Source organism: Pelophylax lessonae, assembly GCF_965119305.1.
Source record: "Pelophylax lessonae genome assembly, chromosome: 12".
In the NCBI taxonomy this organism is placed as follows: domain Eukaryota; kingdom Metazoa; phylum Chordata; class Amphibia; order Anura; family Ranidae; genus Pelophylax; species Pelophylax lessonae.
In genome coordinates this window covers 60,633,986-60,656,597 of record NC_138779.1, presented here as the reverse complement: position 1 = coordinate 60,656,597, position 22,612 = coordinate 60,633,986, and the positions used below count along the sequence as shown (strand labels likewise).

The following is a 22,612-nucleotide window of genomic DNA, read 5'->3' as shown; positions in this document are numbered from 1 at the left end:
ATGGATGGAGCCAAATACAGGACCATTCTGGAAGAAAACCTGATGGAGTCTGCAAAAGACCTGAGACTGGGACGGAGATTTGTCTTCCAACAAGACAATGATCCAAAACATAAAGCAAAATCTACAATGGAATGGTTCGCAAATAAACATATCCAGGTGTTAGAATGGCCAAGTCAAAGTCCAGACCTGAATCCAATCGAGAATCTGTGGAAAGAACTGAAAACTGCTGTTCCACAAACGCTCTCCATCCAACCTCACTGAGCTTGAGCTGTTTTGCAAGGAGGAATGGGCAAACATTTCAGTCTCTCGATGTGCAAAACTGATAGAGACATACCCCAAGCGACTTACAGCTGTAATCGCAGTAAAAGGTGGCGCTACAAAGTATTACCTTAAGGGGGCTGAATAATTTTGCACACCCAATTTTTCAGTTTTTTTATTTGTTAAAAAAATTTGAAATATCCAATAAATTTCGTTCCACTTCATGATTGTGTCCCACTTGTTGTTGATTCTTCACAAAAAAATACAGTTTTATATCTTTATGTTTGAAGCCTGAAATGTGGCAAAAGGTCGCAAAGTTCAAGGGGGCCGAATACTTTTGCAAGGCACTGTATACAAATAGCTTCCTCTAGTGAGTATCAGGAACATGCCATAGCATTTATAGCCCAATTGGTAAGTCACCTTTTTTTAGTCACAATGTAATGTGACTCTGTTTTAGTTACATAATGCAAATAGCACTGAAGAATGAACTGGAACATGTGTTAATAGCTTGAGTTACATCACTAAAGGTGTGAAGGTTTCCTCAGATCGCAAGAGTAGGGATGTTGAAATTATATGTGAGGGACAGATGGTGTCAAAGGCCTTCCCTCTCTTTCCTTTTTAGCAATGGTTGTTCCTCTTTTGAAGTAGATGGTCTTTTCAAACCTTTTGTGAACCAGACTGTCCTCTGTACGAAGAGTGTCCTCAAAAGAATGTATTTTTTTCCTTAAACCTAAACTCAGAGGAAATATGGGACTTTTGCAGTGGGGCTTCACCTGCACTGCAAAAGGTAAAGGCTTGCTTTATCTAGGGGGAACTTAACCACTTTAAAACCGCTCACAGTAATACTACTGCGGCAGAGTGGTTCGTTATCGTCCAGCGACGTAGTATTAACGTCGTTGGACACTCCCCCTTCTGGGCGGCGCTTGCGCGCCGCCGGAGGCTCGCTCGCTGTTTTCATTCACAGCGGGAGTCGGGCCAGGGGAGGAGCAGCGGCGATCGCCGCTGCTCTTACCCGATCGTCGGGGATCGAGTCTGGAGATCCGCCCGCTGTGTGTAAACACGGCGGGCGGATCTCCATAGTGACAGGGAGTGACAGATCGGACTGTTCAGCATAGCTGGACATCCGATCTGTCCATGACTCACACAGTCACCTCCCCCCCTACACGTCAGTAAGCACCAGGCATACATTAACCCCTCCCTCTCCAATAAAATTAACCCCTTCCCTGCCAGTGTCATTTTTACAGTAACAGTGCATATATATAGCACTGATTACTGCAGTAATGTCACTGGTACCCCCAAAAGTGTCAAAAATATCAGTCAAGGGTCCGATCTGTCCGCCGCAATGTCGCAGTCCCGCAAAAAAAATCGCAGATCGCTGCCATTACGCGTTAAAAAAAAAACACCAAAAATGACAGAAATCTTTCCCTTTGTTAGTAAACGCAATAACTTTTGCGCAAACCAATCAAAATACGCTTATTGCGATTTTTTTTACCAAACATATGTAGCATAAAACAAATTGGCCAAAAATTTTTTAAAAAATTGGTTTTTACATCTTTTTTGGGGGGAATTTCATATAAAAAAATGTTAAAAATATTGTTATTTTTTCAAAATAAACGCTCTTTTTTTGTTTATAGCGCAAAAAGTAAAAATCGCACAGGTGATCAAATACCACCAAAAGAAAGCTCTGTTTGTGGGAAAAAAAGGACGTAAATTTCGTTTGGGTACGGCGTCGCACGACCGCGCAATTGTCAGTTGAAGTTGCACAGCGCCGAATCGCAAAAAGTGGCCTGGACGGAAGACAGCAAAATCCTCCGGTGGTAAAGTGGTTAAAAAAACTATACTTCCTAATGCCATGCTGCCACGGGCTCCCTCCCAGCTGCATCTTTAGCCTCTCCATCTGCATTTTCATGTCATCATAATGTAGAATCAGCAGTCCTGAGGAGTGAGAATGCTGAGGAGGCAACTACATTTCAGTAGAAAAAAGAGAATGGGGTGCTACAACCCTCACTCAGTATTGAAAGGATAAGGTTAACTTGTCAATGCCAGGACAGAGCTGTACATATCATTCTATATAGCAGAAAAAGTAAACGTCCAGCACCGACCCAACTTGAAGTAAAATCATATAGCATTTTATTATTAATCCATCAAGATATAAAAGAGTCCATTAAACAGCAAGATTAACATGTATTAGCCCTAACTTTTGGGCCTTAGTCTAAGGCCCAATAGTTAGGGCTAAAACGTGTCAATCTTGCTGTTTAACTGATTCATGTATGTCCTGATGGATCACTTATAAGCGCTATATGATTTTACTTCAAGTTTGGTCGTAGCTGGACTTTTACTTTTTCAACTACATTTTCGTGTCAGGGAGAGATACCTGTCTGCTGCTGGGCAAGCAAGGGGCAAGATAAGTATAGCTGTTTTTTCCCTTATTCCTAGATGATTCCTTGTAGTGCTGGAGTAGCACCAAACTAAGAGTCTTTTTTTTTTATGTTTAACGTTAAGGTGTAGAAGACTGCTGAGCCCTGACCTACACAGTTCACCCTTCTATATATTGAGAGGTTGTATTGGCTCCCCAATTCCTCAGTACACTGCAATGCAAATACCAGGTTACTTTGTCTGTGTTTGGGTGTCAGAGTATGTTTGACATTTATTAGAACTGAAGTAGCTGCTAACACAAGTAGCAGAACGTCTTTAGCATTTCAGATACAGGCTACTTACTTCTCCTAATTAAAGTGATTGTAAAGTCTCATCTTTTTAAAAAAAAAAAAATAACAAACATGTTATTGTAGCCAGGTCGCACGGCTGGTGTTGTTCAAATTGTTATTGTTGTTAAAGTTCTGCAAAGACAGCGACTTTGGCATTATGGGAGATGTAGTACGGGAGGAGCAAGATCATAGACTGCTGAGAGAGAGAGAGAGAGAGAGAGAGAGAGACCCTTCTCCCAGGGAGCAATAGGACACGCGGAGCTTGCTGGGAGTGTCTATGTAAAGGAGGGCGGTACTCCATTTTGCTCTCTTGCCTCGAGGACAGCGTACTGAAAAGGGGAAGAGCTGCTCCGGATCGCAGGAACTTAGGCTGAGGCCTAGTGGCGGACACCGGAGTGAAGCCGGCGGTGTGAGTGAGCGGAGGAATTCTCGGTAGTAAGACCGAGCAGAAGGTTGCTGACAGGAGGACGGAGACTCTGAGAGGAGCAGGGCCTAGTCGCAGAGGAGAGCGGAGTTCCTGGTTTGGGTGAGAGACATCCAGTATCTACATCTCTGTTAAACACAGATCTAGACTGAATCAGGGCAGGACAACTAAACTGTGTACTTTCATAAGGGCATACTGACATCCTGATAAACCACTGGACACTGCAGATATACATATAGTGCGAGGTGGGTGAACCAGGCCTCAAGCCCTCTGCTAAGTACTAGGCTGTTAACCTGTTGTGACGCATTAGGATTTATTACGTTTGCTACTCTGTGGATTACAACTATTGATTGCTTTGGGGAATACAGTTCATCATCTCTACCTTTTTTGGATTACAAATACTTCCTCGGATTGTTGGGAATTCCTTGCCGGTGAAGACAAGTGAGACCTCACTCTCCAGGAGACTCTTGCAATTCATTATAAAGGGGGCCCCCGTTGGTACACAGAGTGCACTCTGATATTGATATCTTGCTTACTCTACATTCAAGTTACCAATTGTAGTCACTTTTACCTGTGGTCGCTCTCTAATTACTTCAGCTTGATTAAAGTATTGTTTATTGTTGCTGAACGCAATCCTCTAGCATACATACACATTTGTTTGTGTAAATGTATATGTATGTGTGTCCTGTGTTCTGGATTCTGAGTGCTGAACTAAAAGGCCTAAATCCTTTGGTTGGGAATTCAGGATCTATCCTTTTAACAACCTCTGTGTTATTTCTGATTCTGTCTGCATATTCTTGTTTTGCATAAAAAGTCAAAAGCAGTAAATTGATTATTCACTGCAATACTTGTGGCCTCCATTATTCATAATGACAGAACTTATAGTGTCAGATGGGTTGGAGCAGGCGCAAGAAGTGAGGAGGATACTCATGCAACAAGCCACTCCCTCGGGGGCAGGGCTACATTATACTTACCTCCTCTGTGCAGCTTGCTATGGGGGCACCCGAGCTGAGCTGCAGCTCCGTGTATCCATTCAGACACAGGGCTGCTCTTCGGCACCACCCCCACTCTCTCCTGATAGGATAACTGACTTTGATTGACAGCAACGGGAGCCAATGGCGCTGCTGCTGTGTCTCAGCCAATCAGGAGGGAGCTGGAGTGAGATGGGGCACAGGTAAGTATTAGGCCCTTTTCACACATACGGTCCGTTCAGATCCGCCTGTCAGTTTTTCAGGCGGATCTGAACGGATGCCCCATGCATCTCTATGGGGCAGCTGATGACATGTCTGCTGGCATCCGATCCGATCCTGTCCGTCAAATCCGGACAGATGGAAACCCTATTTTCCATCCGTCTGGCGGATCGGATCGGATGAGAACTGAAAGGCGGTCCATTCTCATCCGATTCCCCCATAGAGAACAGCGGGGATCTGTCATCCACCTGCTCAGCAGGGATCGGCGGATCGATCCCCGCTGAGAAAAACTGAGTCCGTCGGCGGAAAGGACATGTGTGGGGCCTTAGGGGGTGCTGGGGAGGCTGCTACACCCAGAAGGCTTTTTATCTTAATGCATAGAATGCATTAGGATACACCTTCTGACTTTACAACTCCTTTAACTGCTTGCCGACTGCGCACAGTATATTTACTGCGGCAGTCAGCCCCGGCCAGGCAGAGTGACGTAGGTCTACGTCGCTAGCCTGGGACCGGCTTTTGAGCCAATAGCGGGCGGGCGCGCGCGCGCCCGCCCCGGCTCGTTCACAGAGGAGTCCGCGCGTGTGACCGGCGGACCCGATGTCCGCAGGTCACACTACGATCGTCGGTAGAGCGGGAGAAAGGTGGGCGGCTTATGTAAACAAGCCGCCTGTCATTCTCCCCTGTGTAAAAATGAAGATCAGACGGTTCTACTATGTAGAACCGTTGATCTCTGTTTTTACAATAGGAGACATGTCCCATCACAGTTAGAAACACGCCCCTAGGACACACTTAACCCCTCCCTCTCCAATACAGTTAACCCCTTCCCTGCCAGTGTCATTTTTACAGTAACAGTGCATATGTATAGCACTGATTACTGCAGTAATGTCACTGGTACCCCCAAAAGTGTAAAAAATGTCAGTCAAGGGTCCGATCTGTCTGCCGCAATGTCGCAGTACCGCAAAAAAAAATCACAGATCGCCGCCATTACTCGTTAAAAAAAAAAAACACCAAAAATGACAAAAATCTTTTCCTTTGATAGTAAACGCGTTATTTTTTTGCGCAAACCAATCAAAATACACTTTTTGCAATTTTTTTTTTACCAAACATATGTAGCATAAAACAAATTGGCCGAAAATGTTAAAAAATTTTAATTTTTACATTTTTTTGGGGGGGAATTTCATATAAAAAAAAGTGAAAAATATTGTTATTTTTGCAAAATTTACACTTTTTTTTGTTTATAGCGCATGATCAAAAAATCGCACAGGTGATCAAATACCACCAAAAGAAAGCTCTGTTTGTGGGAAAAAAAGGACATGAAATTCGTTTAGGTACAGCGTCGCACGACCGCGCAATTGTCCGTCACGCAGTAAAAAATCGCAAAAAACCCCCTGGTCAGGAAGGGGGTAAAATCTTCCGGGGCTTAAGTGGTTAAGCCAATAAAATATTTATGCCAGTTTGTGATTTATTTTCATAAAGTTGCAAATATATTTTATTCCTTCCCATGATCTATCACGGTGGAGAACACACACATTTTAAACGGAATATTTAATTAGTGACAACATTTAGACTGCGAATGACGTTTGACCTGCTTAGCATTTCATAATGAGCAAAGTCCTTCCTAACTATTTGTTTTATTCTAAGTACTGCATTTCCTGTTTTAGTTGCAGTGCACTGTAGTTACCAGAATCGAGCCTTCTTTACTAGAGTAAAGATAGATCAGCATGGAGACTCTGTACACATCATCTCAAACCTACATTGATGACTTTAACCCTCTGGATTACTACAGAACATACTATCACCCTGAAGAAGGAGCTATAACTGGAGAATGGCTTGATTTTGCATTGCAGAATCTTCATGAAACTTTCACTTCAGGTAAACAACTGACTGCTTTTTTTGCCTTATTGCTGCAAGAATTTTCACACATCCTCCTTCTGTCTCTTCAGTTTTGCACAGTTGTGCATGCTTTTCTCCTGTCTGAAATTGATTACTCCGATTACAGTGAAAAGTGTGAGCTTCTTAGAAAAATGATTTTAAAACAAGGGTTTAGGGAAAAAAAAAAATTGTTACATTTGTGGTTATACACGTAGTCATTAAACCCGAAGGAGCCACTTGTGTCAGTTCCTTTGTTCTTGTGCCCACGAGTCTGCGAACAGCCCCGTATTCTGACATACCTGGCTAGGATAAGGAGGTGGTTATACTGTATATGTGTACTGTATGTATGTGTATATATATATGATATATATATGATATATATATATATATATATATAATATATATATATATATATATATATAGCAGGATTCCCAGCCATTTTGCTGGATGTGGGTCCGCCAGGGCTACCGCTAGCAAAAACAGCACATTGAGTGACGGTTCACACTTCTGCGATGCGGGAACGCTGCGAATATGCAGCGTGTTCCCGCATGGCATCCGCACCTCTGGCAGTTCACACTGCCATATGCGATACGCAGGGGGGTGTTAATTAAAAGTTAACGACACCCCCAGTTTGATCGCATATCGCAGTGCGATCTGACAGTACGCACAGAATCGGATCGCACAAGTGTGAACCACTGTGCGATCCGATTCTGAGGCGGCTAAAAAAATGCCTCCTGTGCGTCTTTGGTGCGGATACAGTGCGAATTCAGCCATACATAGTGTATGGCTGAACTCGCATTCGCACATGAGATCGCATGTAATGAAGGAGCAGTGCGCTCCGAATTACATGCGATCTCCGCAGCCGCAATAATGTGAACCGGCACTTAAGCATGTTCTCCAAGTGTGAGCACTGAGACAAGAAACAGTCCGGCATCTTTGGTTTTGTATTTATTTTAGGAACTTGGATGGGAGAAGAGAATTAGTGGAATACTTCTCTGGCTCAACTATACACAATAGAATGGGACACTGAGAAAAATGCCTCTTGACGCTGACTTGACGTTGGCTGAATGCTGGTCAACGCCTGTTGGCGCTACTTAGCTCTGACTTGCTGTCTGTGAACTTGAACTGACTTCTGACACTCTCCAGTGATACAAAAGTCCTTTGCACTGCTCCCGGCTGAGGTAGCTTAACTGTGAATACTGCTGCAACTCTTAACTCTTCGGGGCCCAGACTGGCACCCCCTTTGCTCTTCAGGGTTTAAATTCTGGCACCCCCTTTCTAATCTTCTACACAGGCTAGCTGGAGTGGTCCCCTATCCTAGACAGACCCGGGGCAGTTTACAGTACGACACTGCTTTCTTGGAAACTCCGGCCCCCACAGCTACGCTTGGTCCTCAGCACACTGGATCCCTCTCTGCAGAAAATCTTTCATGTGCTGTCCTCAGACTTATAACCCTTTCCAGGATGCCTTGCGGCATATTCTGCCCTCTCTGGGATAGATACAATCCCTGATGTGCTATTGGCCAGGTTTCCTCCACTGACCAATAAGAACCCTCATTGGATGCAGTGGGGAGACTCCCCAGCCCAACAGTCACACCTGAGGTCACATGACAGCCTGCTAAATAATTGCACCCTGCTGATAAGCAGACAAGGTCTCCTCTATAGGTTACCTAGTACCTACCTAGGAGGGTGCATACATTTTTATATTCAGTATCTCACAAAAAGTGAGTACACCCCTCACATTTTTGTAAATATTTTATTATATCTTTTAATGTGACAACACTGAAGAAATGACACTTTGCTATAATGTAAAGTAGTGAGTGTACAGCTTGTATAACAGTTTATATTTGCTGTCCCCTCAAAATAACTCAACACACAGCCATTAATGTCTAAACCGCTGGCAACAAAAGCAAGGAACACCCCTAAATGAAAATGTCCAAATTGGGCCCAATTAGCCATTTGCCAGTGTCATGTGACTCGTTAGTGTTGCAAGGTCTCAGGTGTTAATGGGGAGCAGGTGTGTTAAATTATGTGTTATCATTCTCTCATCCTGGTTCAACATGGCACCTCATGGTAAAGAACTCTCTGAGGATCTGAAAAAAAGAATTGTTGCTGTCAGTGCTCAGACCATACGCCGCACACTGCATCAAATTGGTCTGCATGGCTGTCTTCCCAGAAGGAAGCCTCTTCTAAAGATGATGCGCAAGAAAGCCGGTAAACAGTTTGCTGAAGACAAGCAGACTAAGGACATGGATTACTGGAACCATGTCCTGTGGTCTGATGAGACCAAGATAAACCTATTTGGTTCAGATGTTGTCAAGCATGTGTGGCGGCAACCAGGTGAGGAGTACAAAGACAAGTGTGTCTTGCCTACAGTCAAGCATGGTGGTGGAAGTGTCATGGTTAGGGGCTGCATGAGTGCTGCCGACACTGGGGAGCTACAGTGCGTGCATTGAGGGAACCATAAACGCAGAGCATGATCCCCTCCCTTCGGAGACTGGGCCGCAGGACAGTATTCCAACATGATAACGACCCCAAACACACCTCCAAGATGACCACTGCCTTGCTAAAGAAGCTGAGGGTAAAGGTGATGGACTGACCACGCATGTCTCCAAACCTAAACCCTATTGAGCATCTGTGGGGCATCCTCAAATGCAAGGGGGGTGGGAGCGCAAGGTCTCTAACATCCACCAGCTCTGTGATGTCATCATGGAGGAGTGGAAGAGGACTCCAGTGGCAATCTGTGAAGCGCTGGTGAACTCCATGCCCAAGAGGGTTAAGGCAGTGCTGGAAAATAATGGTGGCCACACATAATATAATATAATAAGACACTTTGGGCTCAATTTGGACATTTTAACTTAGGGGTGTACTCACTTTTGTTGCAAGCAGTTTAGACATTAATGGCTGTGTGTTGAGTTATTTTGAGAGGACAGGAAATTTACACTGTTTGGGCCCTTTCACACGGGCGTTCCGCATGCCCGTATATCATTCTATTTTTTCGTGGATGATATACGTACATAATGTATGTCAATGGCATTGCGGATGTCAGCGGATGACCATCCACTGACATCCGATTTTCGTCCTTTCAGTTCTGTTCCATTTTTTGGAACGGAACAGAACCCTATTTTTGTTCCGTGTAAAAAAACGCAAAATCGGATGTCAGCGGTGTCATCCGCTGACATCCGCTGACATCCACAATGCCCATAGACATACATTATATCCGTATATCATCCGCAAACGGATGGGATGCTATGCGGACATACGGAGCGGATGACACAAATGTCATCCGCTCCGCGAAAAAAAAAAAAAGTGCCGGAGCGGATCGCAATGCGGTCCGCTCCGTGTGAAAGAGCCCTTATACAAGCTGTACAACCACTAATTTACATTGTAGCAAAGGGTCATTTTCTCAGTGTTTTCACATGAAAAGATATAATTAAATATTTACAAAAATGTGAGGGGTGTACTCACTTTTGTGAGATACTGAATGTATATATACTGTATAGACTGTGTATATAACTGCACAAAAGTCTAAGGTAGGCAGGAAAAAATGCTGTAAATTAGGAAAACTTTCAGAAACAGAAGTGTTAACAGTTTATTTTTTATCAATTAACAATAGTAATGAACAGTAGAGAAACCCAATTGAAATCAATATGTGGTGTGACCCCCTTTGCCTTCAAAACAGCATCAATTCTTCTAGGTAGACTTACATGCAGTTTTTTATGTAACCCGGCAGGCAGGTTGTTCCAAACATCTTGGAGAACTAACCACATATCTTCTGTGGATGTAGACTCACTCAAATCCCTCTGTCTCTTTATGTAATCCCAGACAGACTCCATGATGGTGAGATCAGGGCTCTGTGGGAGCCAACCCATCACTTCTAGGACTCCTTGTTCTTCTTAACACTGAAGACAGTTCTTAAGGACATTGGCTGTGTGTTTGGGGTCATTGTCCTGCTGCAGAATAAAGTTGGGGCCAATGACATGCCTCCCTGATGGTATGGCATGATGGATAAGTATCTGCCTGTATTTCTCAGCATTGAGGACACAATTGAGCCTGACAAAATCTCCAACTGCATTTATAGAAATGCAGCCCTAAACTTGCAAGGAAACTCATTGTACTGTTCTCCAGCCCTTCGCCAACAATCTGTCAGTCCAGAGCACCTGCTGGCATTTTGCTGCATCTCATTTCCTATATTCCATGCATAGTTGAGTCACTCAATCTTATTTCCATGTTCTATACACAAAAACATAGGATTACAGAGTCTCTTGTAATCCAAGTGTCGGTGCTCGATAGTGGATGGGGGCAAGAGTGCACTGCCTGATACAGCTCCACAGTAAAAGTCTCTGATAGGACTGTGCCTGTGTAGACACACAGACCACAACAAATAAAGGGGGGTGGGGGTGTAACTACCTTATTTCTGCCATTAAAGTACCATGCTACAAACATACATTATACAGAGAGGACCAAGTCAAATTGAGTAAGTCGTAGGTTAGGTATATGACCCTCAAACATCTTTCATTGTAACTGAAAAAGAGATAACACAAAGTACCATGAAATAAAAGGTATTGATTAAGGCATGTGTCCAGATCAGCCTTCTAGATAGATAGATAGATACAACTTTATTGTCATTGCATAGTACAGGTACACAGCAACGAAATGCCGTTTAGCATCTACCAGAAATGCAAAATGTAGCAGTCGTACAAGAGTGCAGATAACCATCTAGCATATTTACAAATTAAAAAATATATATACACATCATATACACACATATATACATATATATATACATACATACATATACATATATATATATACACATACACATATACACATACGCATACACTACATACACAGATGAGTGTGAAATGTTGGGCAGAATGTACCGAAATGATAAAGATACATACAAATATAAATAGTGCAGATGTACTGAGAAGTGAAAAGATATACTATGTAGTATGTACACGTATAGTACAGAGGGCATACACAGTCTTTTGTTTGTGTTTGTTTTGTAGGGATTAACGGTGTAGTGTTGAGTTCAGTAGTATGATGGTGGATGGAAAAAAGCTGTCCCTGAACCTGCTGGTTCTGGTGCGCAAGTTTCTGTATCTCCTTCGTGATGGAAGGAGGTTAAACAGTTTATGACTGGGATGCGAAGGGTCCTTGATGATGTTGTGAGCTCTGCGCAGACATCTACTGTGGTGAAGGTGCTCAATGGCAGGTAGTTGAGTGCCAGTGATGCGTTGAGCGGTTTTGACCACCCTTTGCAATGCTTTACGTTCACACACAGTGGAGCTTCCGTACCATACAGTGATGGAGTAGGTCAGGATGCTCTCAATGATGCAGCGGTAGAAGCTCGTTAAAATCCCCGGGGACAGAAGTCTCAAGAAGTACAGGCGTTGTTGTGCTTTTTTTACCAGAGCTGACGTGTTCTGCTGCCAGGACAGATCCTCAGAGATGTGAACTCCCAGGAACTTAAAGCTGGAGACTCGCTCTACCTCGGTTCCATTGATGTTGACTGGTAGATGTCTCCCGCTGTTGGATTTCCGGAAGTCCACAATGAGCTCTTTGGTCTTTGTGGCGTTGAGAGTCAGGTTATTGGTGGCACACCATACTGCCAGATTACGAATCTCTTCCCTGTAGGCCGATTCGTCATTGTTTTCGATCTGGCCGACCACGGTGGTGTCATCTGCATACTTGATAAAGATGTTGGATTTATACAGAGGAGCACAATCGTGGGTGAACAGGGAGTAGAGCAGTGGGCTCAGAACACAGCCCTGTGGTATGCCAGTGTTCAGAATGAGGGTTGAGGATACCTGGTTTCCCAACCTAACAGATTGAGGTCTGTTGGTGAGAAAGTCCAGAATCCATCTGCAAATAGGGGTGCAGATACCCAGTTCCCTGAGCTTAGTGATCAATAGAGTGGGGAGGACTGTATTGAATGCAGAGCTAAAGTCAATGAACAGCATTCTGACGTATGTGTTACTCTTATCCAGGTGGGTGAGAGCAGAATGAAGAGCTGTAGAAACTGCATCCTCAGTTGACCTGTTCGGGCGATAGGCATACTGGTGTGGGTCCAGTGTAGGTGGTAGACCCGCAGTCAGGTGATTCAGGACCAGCTTCTCAAAGCATTTCATAGCAATGGGGGTGAGTGCAACTGGGCGAAAGTCATTTAGGTATTCAGCAGCTGAGTGCTTGGGCACTGGTATGATAGTAGTGGTCTTCAGGCATGTTGGTACTGTGGCTTGGGCCAGTGACAGGTTGAAAATGTCAGTAAAAACATGTGCCAGTTGTCCAGCGCATGCTCTGAGAACACGTCCCGGTATGCCATCCGGGCCAGCTGCCTTACGTGCATCCACTCTGCTAAACACTGAATAGACGTCCGTTGTTGAGAGTGAAAGTGAGCTATAAACAGTAGCAGAGTCCGTGGTTGGTGTAAAATGTCCTGTGCATTGGTCAAAACGAGCAAAAAAGTGATTAAGTTTGTTCGGTTGGAAGGCACTGCTGATTGGTTGAGCTGTAGGTTTGTAGTCTGTGATTGACTGGATGCCTTTCCACATGCGTCTGGGGTCAGAGTTGTGGAAGTGCTCTTCTATGTGTAGTTTGAATGTGAGCTTTGCTCTCCTGATGCCCCTTTTCAGGTTGGACCTGGCTCTGTTATAGTCCTCTACACTGCCATATTTAAAGGCAGCATCTCTTGCTTTCAACAGGAGACGGACTTCAGAATTCATCCATGGCTTCTGGTTGGGAAACCATTTCACGTGTTTGACGGTAGTGACATTGTCAATACACATGTTAATATGGTCCAAAACAGATGATGTGTAAGTGTCCATGTCTGTGTGAGAGTCCAGTGTGGCCTGTGAGGCAAACATGTTCCAGTCAGTATCCTGAAACTGTTGTTGTAGAGAAGAAATGGCCCCCTCTGGCCATACCTTTACTGTCCGCAGAGCTGGTTTCACACGTTTGATCAATGGTGTGTATTTGGGTAGCATGAACAAAGAGAGATGATCAGACTTACCCAAGTGGGGGAGGGTAATGGCTGTGTATGCCCCAGGTATGTTTGTGTACACCTGGTCCAGTGTTTTGTCCCCTCTGGTAGAGCAGGAGACATTGCGGTGAAATTTTGGTAGAACAGATTTCAGGTTGGAGTGGTTGAAATCTCCAGCAACAATGATAGCTCCTTCGGGATGTGCAGACTGCTGTTTGCTGATAGCTACATGCAGTTCCTCCATAGCTAGTTTAGCATTAGCATCTGGTGGAATGTACACTGCAGTCACAACAATGGCTGAGAATTCTCTCGGTAAGAGAAGAATCTTCAATCAGTGTGCCCAGGCATCCTGGGGCGTCTTAAGGGGTGTCTTAGTAAAACGCCTAAAAATTGTATACAAGCCGGTGGGTGGATGAAACCTGCCTTTTAGTTACACAAAGCCACAGGTTTTCATTGTGCACCATTACAACCTTCTCGCTGCCAACCTCCTAACTGCCAAAGACATCATCAGTTGATAAGGAGGATGTCAGTTGCCTGCATATCATCCTTGCTTGAAAAAAACTGAGGGAGACGAAGAACATTGAAATATTAGTCAGTACAAGTGTATTTACTTTGGAAGAATAGATCACCTTTAACATTGGGTGTCCTACATGTATTGATGTTGCTGCATTATGTAAAACTATCAGAGTCATTTTTACATTTTAGAATGGGGCGCCTCATGATTGTCCATAATTTTGGAGGGTGTCTCTCGGGTGGTCTAGATGGATAATGTAGGGGAAGAGTGATACAGATTCCAATTATCAGTGAGAGTATAGATAATCAAAGAAAGTGCAGCACTAAACCAAATAACCAAATAATTAATAAATATCCCATAATAAACTGAACAAAAAATGTGAAGAAATATATATATAATAACAACAATAATAAAATGACAGTGCAGTCCACGGGAATAAAGTTCAAATAATAGAAAACATACAGTATATCCCAGTGCAGTAATTAATCGCAGAACAGGGTCGTGCCACCTTCTGTGCTCAATGGGAAAACCTTCCACCACTTGTAAAACTGACTGCTTACCAGAACATATGGACTGAGTTACCCATACAGGTAACCACGTTTTGAATGTGTCCAGGAGTGGTACTAGAAGATTCCAAATGTTTCCACACGTAACAACGCGATTAATCCACTCCACATAGATTGGTGTCAAAACAGTGCGTTGGACCATAGAGATAAAGAAAGGCTCCACATAGTGTAAAACTGGATCTCCAAAATGTATTTAAAAAGGTAGAAAGCTTACATTATTCCCAAAAAACAGGCGCATGTAACATCATCCAGTATACAAGATCATAGTGCAATGCCTTGAATAGTAAGAAATCAAACCATTGAAGATGAAACGCGTTGACTTTCTTACCATTCAAGCCATTGCAGGAAGAACAGAACTGAAAGTTTATCTACTTGTTTGAAAATTGTTTGAAAGAGGATACCCCCTCTTTATGAGGATTGCTTTGGTCATAGAAAATTCGTAATTGTCCAAGGGGGCCTAGTGCTACCATGGGTGATTTATTGAATGTATTATCATATATGGTCCTGTTGTTTTTTTATATGTTATGAGGACACTTTGGAGGTCCTAGTTGTATTTGTAAAAACTTTTTTCAAACTAATAAACATTAATTGTTTTTATATATTCTCATATATTGTGTTTCTCGAGTTGCCCTTAAAATCCAATTTTTATATTCTTTGTACAATATAATATAGATAACATATCAAATGTTGAAAGTGAGACATTTTGAAATGTCATGCCAAATATTGGCTCATTTTGGATTTCATGAGAGCTACACATTCAAAAAAAGTTGGGACAGGTAGCAATAAGAGGCTGGAAAAGTTAAATGTACGTATAAGGAACAGATGGAGGACCAATTTGCAACTTATTAGGTTAATTGGCAACATGATTGGGTATACAAAGAGCCTCTCAGAGTGGCATTGTCTCTCAGAAGTCAAGATGGGCAAAGGATCACCAATTCCCCCAATGCTGCAGCGAAAAATAGTGGAGCAATATCAGAAAGGAGTTTCTCAGAGAAAAATTGCAAAGAGTTTGAAGTTATCATCATCTACAGTGCATAATATCATCCAAATGTAGCACCCCCCTAGATAGGTGCTAGGAAAAAAGCATAATATGCTCCATCTGCTTATCAGGGGAGCCTGATCTTCTAGTTTTGCCTGTTTCATGTTCCCATGTGTGATTCACTGGGTATCCAATTGGGGCACTTTGGACAGTGGAGGAAACCCAGTGGGACGGCACTATTGCAGTGCATCCTGGGATTGCTAATAAAAGCCAGGGGGACATGTGACAGGGGGGCTTTGGCGGGAAGCAGAGTCCCAGGAGGAGGTGGACGGCTGTCTCTCCTCCTGTTGCATGAGGAAGGTGGTCATAGGCGGTCGGCCTAGTGAACCATGTGTGAAACTGAGTTGCAGAGGATCCAGTGAAGCTGACAGTGGAGCTGCTGGCAGAGTCTTCTGGTAAAAAACAGTGTTCGTGAGTACCAGGGGACTTGCCAAAGGGTCTGCCAAGAAAGGGGACCACTCCAGTGAAGTCAGAGGATCAAGGGGTCAGTTCACACAGAGTGTAAGAGTTAAGGGGGTGCTGTGTAAAATCCTGAAGAATAGGGACAAAGGAGGTGCCAAATAGGACCCTGAAGAGTGATTCACAGTGCAGTACAGTTCATTTAATTCTTCTTCACTATAGTGGCAAGGTGAAGCAGCGGCCTTGCCGTATCCATTGTTAACCAGAAGTCCCTGCAATTGTGCATAGTTATTCAGTTGGAGTATCCCAATCATCCCTTCTCCCATCCCAGTTCTCAAATAAAACAACAAAAACCAAAACCCCTGGACTGTTTTCTGACTGAGCCAAGCACTTAGAATATTGTCAAGTCGTTTCTATGGGTAACCCAGGGGAACCCATAACCAGCAGCTCCCATGGGAGTAGTGCTACACAAAGATTCAGAGAATCTGGAACAATCTCTGTGCATAAGGGTCAAGGCCAGAAAACCATACTGGACGCCCGTGATCTTCGGGCCCTTAGATGGCACTGCATCACATACAGGAATGCCATTGTAATGGAAATCACAACATGGGCTCAGGAATACTTCCAGAAAACATTGTCGGTGAACACAATCCACCGTGCCATTCGCCATTGCCGGCTAAAACTCTATAGGCCAAAAAAGAAGCCATATCTAAACATGATTCAGAAGCGCAGGCATTTTCTCTGGGCCAAGGCTCCTTTAAAATGGACTGTGGCAAAGTGAAAAATTGTTCTGTGGTCAGAGGAATCAAAATTTGAAGTTCTTTTTGGAAATCTGGGACTCCATGTCATCCAGACCAAAGAGGACAAGGACAACCCAAGTTTTTATCAGCGCTCAGTTCAGAAGCCTGCATCTCTGATGGTATGGGGTTGCATGAGTACGTGTGGCATGGGCAGCTTACACATCTGGAAAGGCACCATCAATGCTGAAAGGTATATCCAAGTTCTAGAAAAACATATGCTCCCATCCAGATATTGTCTCTTTCAGGAAAGATCTTTCATTTTCCAACATGACAATGCCAGACCACATACTGCATAAATTACAACATCATGGCTGCGTAGAAGAAAGATCCGGGTACTGAAATGGTCAGCCTGCAGTCCAGATCTTTCACCATAGAAAACATTTGGCGCATCATAAAGAGAAAGATGCGATAAAGAAGATCTAAGATTAAGCAACTAGAAGCCTGTATTGGGCAAGAATGGGGCAACATTCCTATTCCTAAACTTGAGCAACTTGTCTCCTCAGTCCCCAGGCGTTTGCAGACTGTTATAAAAAGAAGAGGGGATGCCACACAGTGGTAAACATGGCCTTGTCCCAACTTTTTTGAGATGTGTTGATGCCATGAAATTTAAAATCAACTTATTTTTCCCTTAAAATTATACATTTTCTAAGTTTAAACATTTGATATGTCATCTGTGTTGTATTCTAAATAAAATATTGAAATTTGAAACTTCTACATCCTTGCATTCTGTTTTTATTCACAATTTGTACAGTGTCCACACTTTTTTGGAATCGGGTTTGTATATTTCTTCACATTTTTGCTCAGTTTATTAAGGCATATTTATTTTGCGATTTGGTTTAGCGCTGCACTTTCTTTGATTATCTGTTTATTGCAATGACATGTCCATTGTAGTGCGAGCAGCTAGAGATACACTGGAATTAGTGCATTTTCTGCAAATTTCACACTATTAGTGAGAGTATGCAGATTATGTGCTTGGGAGGGGGAGGACCAAAGAAGCCAACAGCTAATATTATTCTCAATACTACTTCAAGACCAAGAATCCCACTTATTCTAGGACTGCAAAGAATATTGGATTGTGTAGAAGATCCTTTCCATTAAACTTAGAGAGTCCATTCCCATTAGAACTTGAGACCATGGGGCTGTCTGAGAATGCTCAGGGTTATAACCAATTGAACTGCACTATACAGAGTATGTAATAGCCTTTCACACTGAAAGGTTTCATTAGGAATAGTAGCAAATAGTATTCACAACGGCATTGTTAAAGATAACGGTTGACCCACTACTTGGATGACTTTAGATGTGACTTGTTGCTAGAGGGGATAAAGTACTCCACAAATCCATGGGAGATAGCGTGGAGTCTCTGAGGAGTCGGTACTATCTGAAGATTTCTTGTCCAAGAGACTCTATCTTCTGCACATCCTTCTAGACTCTATGTTCCTTCTCTTACAGGTTATGATAGCTGTATTACACACACACAAGGGACCTAGCTCAATGGAGCATTAGGATTCTAGGGGTATTTTGATTCTGGTGTTCAAAGTCTGTATAGCAGAGAAGGGTATGTGTGTGGATTCCTCACTCAACCAGTTAATCACCACCTCTCTTGTCAAAAACATTTGCTTTCTATAGGCTAGACAATCTCTTAGGAAGGGCAATTCCTTCAAAATCTGGCTCCTATGTCCCAAAGGCATAGGGAGCAAGACATATCTCAGCTGCAAAAGAAGGAAGATAATGTGCCAGGAAGTGTCTCAAACTATAAGTATTGAATTGAATATTGAGCAGCTTTACAAGGTCCGGTACACTCTACCAAGTCTAGGGGAAAGCAGCTTATAGCAGTTTGATGCAGCTTGAAAGAAGGTCAAGTCACGCTTCCATTTGACACAATGCATGATATTCATATACCCAAATTCCAAACATATAGAAAGGGAGATAGATATCTACCAAAAGGTTACACAGGGACACTACGGCTAATAAAAAAGAATTCCAGCCAGTGTTAAGTTCTTGTTTCATTATGTTAAAAATTATTTTGGCACATATAGTACGTACTCTTTTTGAACCTGCTTAATTTACTGTGCTATTCAAATATCCGTCCTTTGGTAATGCAGTGTTAAAGATTATCATTTAAAACAGACTAAGCACAAAATCCATCCAGTAGGGTGATATTAAGGTTTTGAATTTGTTACACAGGGCCCAACTGACTACACCGCATATACAAGTATGTGATCCATTAACCACAGTATTATCAGAATAAATCTGATTTCACCTTGACTCTTCTATGTTTCTAAACAAAAAGATGCACTCTCGGTTTTTTGTTTTCTAAGGGAATGTCAAAGGAGACCTACTAATTGACTTTGGAGCTGGACCCACAATTTATCAGATTCTCTCTGCTTGCGAAGCTTTCAACAATATCATCACTTCCGACTTTCTTGAGCAAAACCGAACACAGCTACAGAAGTGGCTGAGGAAGGATCCTGATGCATTAGACTGGACTAAAATAGTCAAGTTTGTGTGTGAGCTTGAAGGTAACAGGTGTGTCACAATTGTGTGTTTAGGATAATGTGCTTGTGTAACAGTAGCTCAGCCCTTTCTGATGAGTTTGTATATAGTATACTATATTGTATCTAACCTAATATTTACTTTACTAAAACAGGGGCAGGCTGGTGTCCATTGTGTAGGGGTCAGGCTTTTTGTTGCAGCAATGTGTGCATATTTTTTTTAGATTTTTTTTTCTCAACTTTATTGAAATGTCACTTCTTTGCTGTGGTGCCGTGAAATACACTAACATGAGGTGAGATGTGGTATGTTGCAATAAAAGCAGCATGTCTGCTTTTTTACACAATGCACCCCCATCTATCTCCATGAAGAGTTATGGTGGAAATAGGTGTAGCCCTGTAGGGGTCCTTGGTTGTAACTGATTCTTCCCAAATAGCACAGAGGTTGCCCGTCCTCACAAGCCCCAGTCCATACATATCGGCTCCACTAACTTAGTCTAACAGGGGTCTCCAAATTTCTAAACATAGGGCCAGTTTACTGTCCTTCAAACTTTGGGGAGGCTGCACTGTGGCCAGTGTGATTGGAAAATGTCCTGGCGTCAGAGGGAGTAAAAAATTCCCCTATGATTAGTATTGGGGGGGGGGTGTAATAGTGCGCCATCATTGGTATCAGTAGGAGGAATAGTGTCCCAATGTCAGTGGCAGGATCTTTGCCCCACTGTTGCTGACAGGGGGGAAAAGAATGCCTCAAGGGCCAGACAACAGCAAGCAAATGGGGCATATCTGGCCCTTGGGCCACAGTTTGGAGATCACTGGTCTAGGCGGTTTGAAATAAATTGCTTGACTCTTTTGCTGCCAGAGCAGTTTTTGCATACATGTTTAAAAAAAGCATTTTAGGCCTAAAGATTAAAAACCCCAAAACATTATATATTTTCTAAAAACAGACACCCTAGGATAAAGTAGTGGTAGCTCCAATTTTTTATGTCACAGGATATTACCAAAAAATACAATAAAGGTAATTTTAGAGCACACAAATGCAAAAAATTACTAAAAGTTTGCAAAATAATAAAGATATGGTTGTAAATAGATACCCAATATGTCATATCTTTCATTTTTGCGCTCCTGTGAAATGGTGACAAACTTCAGAACCCTATATATTTTTATAAGCTCCCTATAGGTCATCAGTTTAGTTTTGGAGGAGGTCTGGTGCTAGAAATATTGTTGTCACTCCGGCATGCGTAGCAATGTGTGTAATGTGTATCGCATTTAATGTTTTCATGCATAGGCGCCCCAAACACATGTGTTTACATTTGTATGCATGTCTATAAGACCCCGAATGTTTCCCCTGTGCTCCAAATCACTCTGCATTACATTCTTTCCCAGCGATAATGGGCAGAAAACTGACAGTCAAGAAGTGACGTTTTAAACATCGCTTTAAGGTCAACAAGAAGGGGAGGAGAGCAGACGTATGTCCGCTCAGCTCCATCCCCCTTACTGGGTAGCACCTATTATGCCGGTCATGGGCCCACAGATGGGTAAGCAGAGCACAGAATACACAGTGGGGGCACACGTTATCAGGGGGTGTGTGGAAGCAATAAGGCGGTAGCACAGCCACCAGAATGCTTCAATCTGACAGCCAGGAGTCGGCTTGTTGGATACACACACACGCTCCCGGTGGCTGTAGTGTAAAACCTCTCGCTGTCTGGTCTGTATGACGTATGACCTGGTAGCGAAAGGGTTAAAGAACTTGAAACAGGAGAGTGGTCAGGGCATGGGATATTCCAAAATGTTTCCACAGTATTATAATGGATCTAGCGCCAGGGAGATCTGAGACTGTCTAAAAAGTAAAGAAGTATACACTTGACTACACAATAAATGCAGCAGCAGGATAGGAAACAAAAAAAATTGGCGCAAAAGTGAAAAACTTCAATATCATAAAGTGAACGTGCCTAATCAATGTAGGAATAAATAATAATATTGAATACAAAAGTGCATGGTGCTGATTTCATAAATAAATAAGATTTACCCATCTTATGTGTGTGTGATCATCCTATATGGTGACAACACACACATATATTAAATTAAATGTGCAAATTATGCTAATAAGAGATCATTAGTAAAAAAAAGTCCCAAGAAAAAAGTCTAATAAGGTGCAACAGGAAAAATGTGCAAAAAATGGCAGCTGTGATCACTTTTCAAAACCAATGTGCACTGTGAAGCACCCTTTGTGCGGCTTCCACCAGTCTCCACAAACTAAAGGCCATACACTCGATAATAAAATCTGAAGGGAAAATTCGTCCGACGACCGATCTGCCAATTTTCGGATTGTTAGTATGGTGCTTTCGACAGCCGACTCCGACTTTTCAGCCGGAAAAAACCTGATGTGCAGGCTATAAAATTTTTATCGTCCGTCAACACAACGTCCCATTTTCGTCTCATTAGTACAGATTTCGACGGAAAAAAAATCTTATGAGCAAGACTAGGCATGCTCAGAGAGAAAGAACACATACAAAGCAATCCAACACATGACATCACTTCTGAAGTAGAAGTCTGTCGTACGGGAAAATTTGTATGAAAATAACCTCTTCACTTTCCACATCAGACTAGCATGCCACAAAAAATGGACGGCAGATCGCTCGAGAATCTGAAAATGTGCACGGGGCTTTACTCACTGGATGGAATGGCTGGTAAGGTTATAAACCAGCAGTGAAGCTATTAGAATGTATGAGTTGAGGTCCTACTTCACTGAATCCTCCTCAGACAGACATCCATATGACCTCAGACAGGGGTATATCATACGTGCAGGAGAAAGTAAAAAGCCCACATAGCGTGATTCCGTATGATATAAAAGGTTTTTATTAAATAAATGATCACTCACATTTGGTAAGTGTCATCCCGACACTAAGGAATCTGGCATAGGTACAATTGCATAGAAACAATGTAGGTAAACTTATGTAAGTAATCTGTCTCCATCTCTGTCCCCGGCGGCTGCGTCCTCAGCCGTCAGACAGAGATTGACATGCGCAATGTCTCTCAACGCCCTAGTCACGCCCAATTTCTCCTGCACATATGATATACCCCTGTCTGAGGTCATATGGATGTCTGTCTGAGGAGGATTCAGTGAAGTAGGACATCAACTCATACACTCTAATAGCTTCACTGCTGGTTTATAACCTTACCAGCCATTCCATCTGGTGAGTTAGTTTGGGGAGACCGGTGGAAGCCGCACAAAGGGTGCTTCACAGTGCACATTGGTTTTGAAGAGTGATCACAGCTGATATTTTCTGCACATTTTTCCTGTTGCACCTTATTGGACATTTTTCTTGGGACTTTTTTTTACTAATGATCTCTAATTATATATTTATGGTTTTA

At 42.8% G+C, this 22,612-nt stretch overlaps 1 protein-coding gene across 1 annotated transcript in view; it reads left to right on the top strand.

The window, feature by feature from the left end:
* Positions 1-6,278: 6,278 nt before the first annotated feature.
* LOC309568298 (uncharacterized protein) overlaps positions 6,279-22,612 on the top strand; it is a gene marked incomplete at its 3' end in the record, with an annotated part of 95,584 nt that continues 79,250 nt past the window's right edge. Inside the window, exons 1-2 of the mRNA XM_082273966.1 lie at positions 6,279-6,449; positions 19,070-19,277. Of these exons, the coding sequence (XP_082130092.1) occupies positions 6,299-6,449; positions 19,070-19,277 (359 nt within the window). The 5' untranslated portion in view covers positions 6,279-6,298. The remainder of the gene's footprint in view (positions 6,450-19,069; positions 19,278-22,612) is intronic.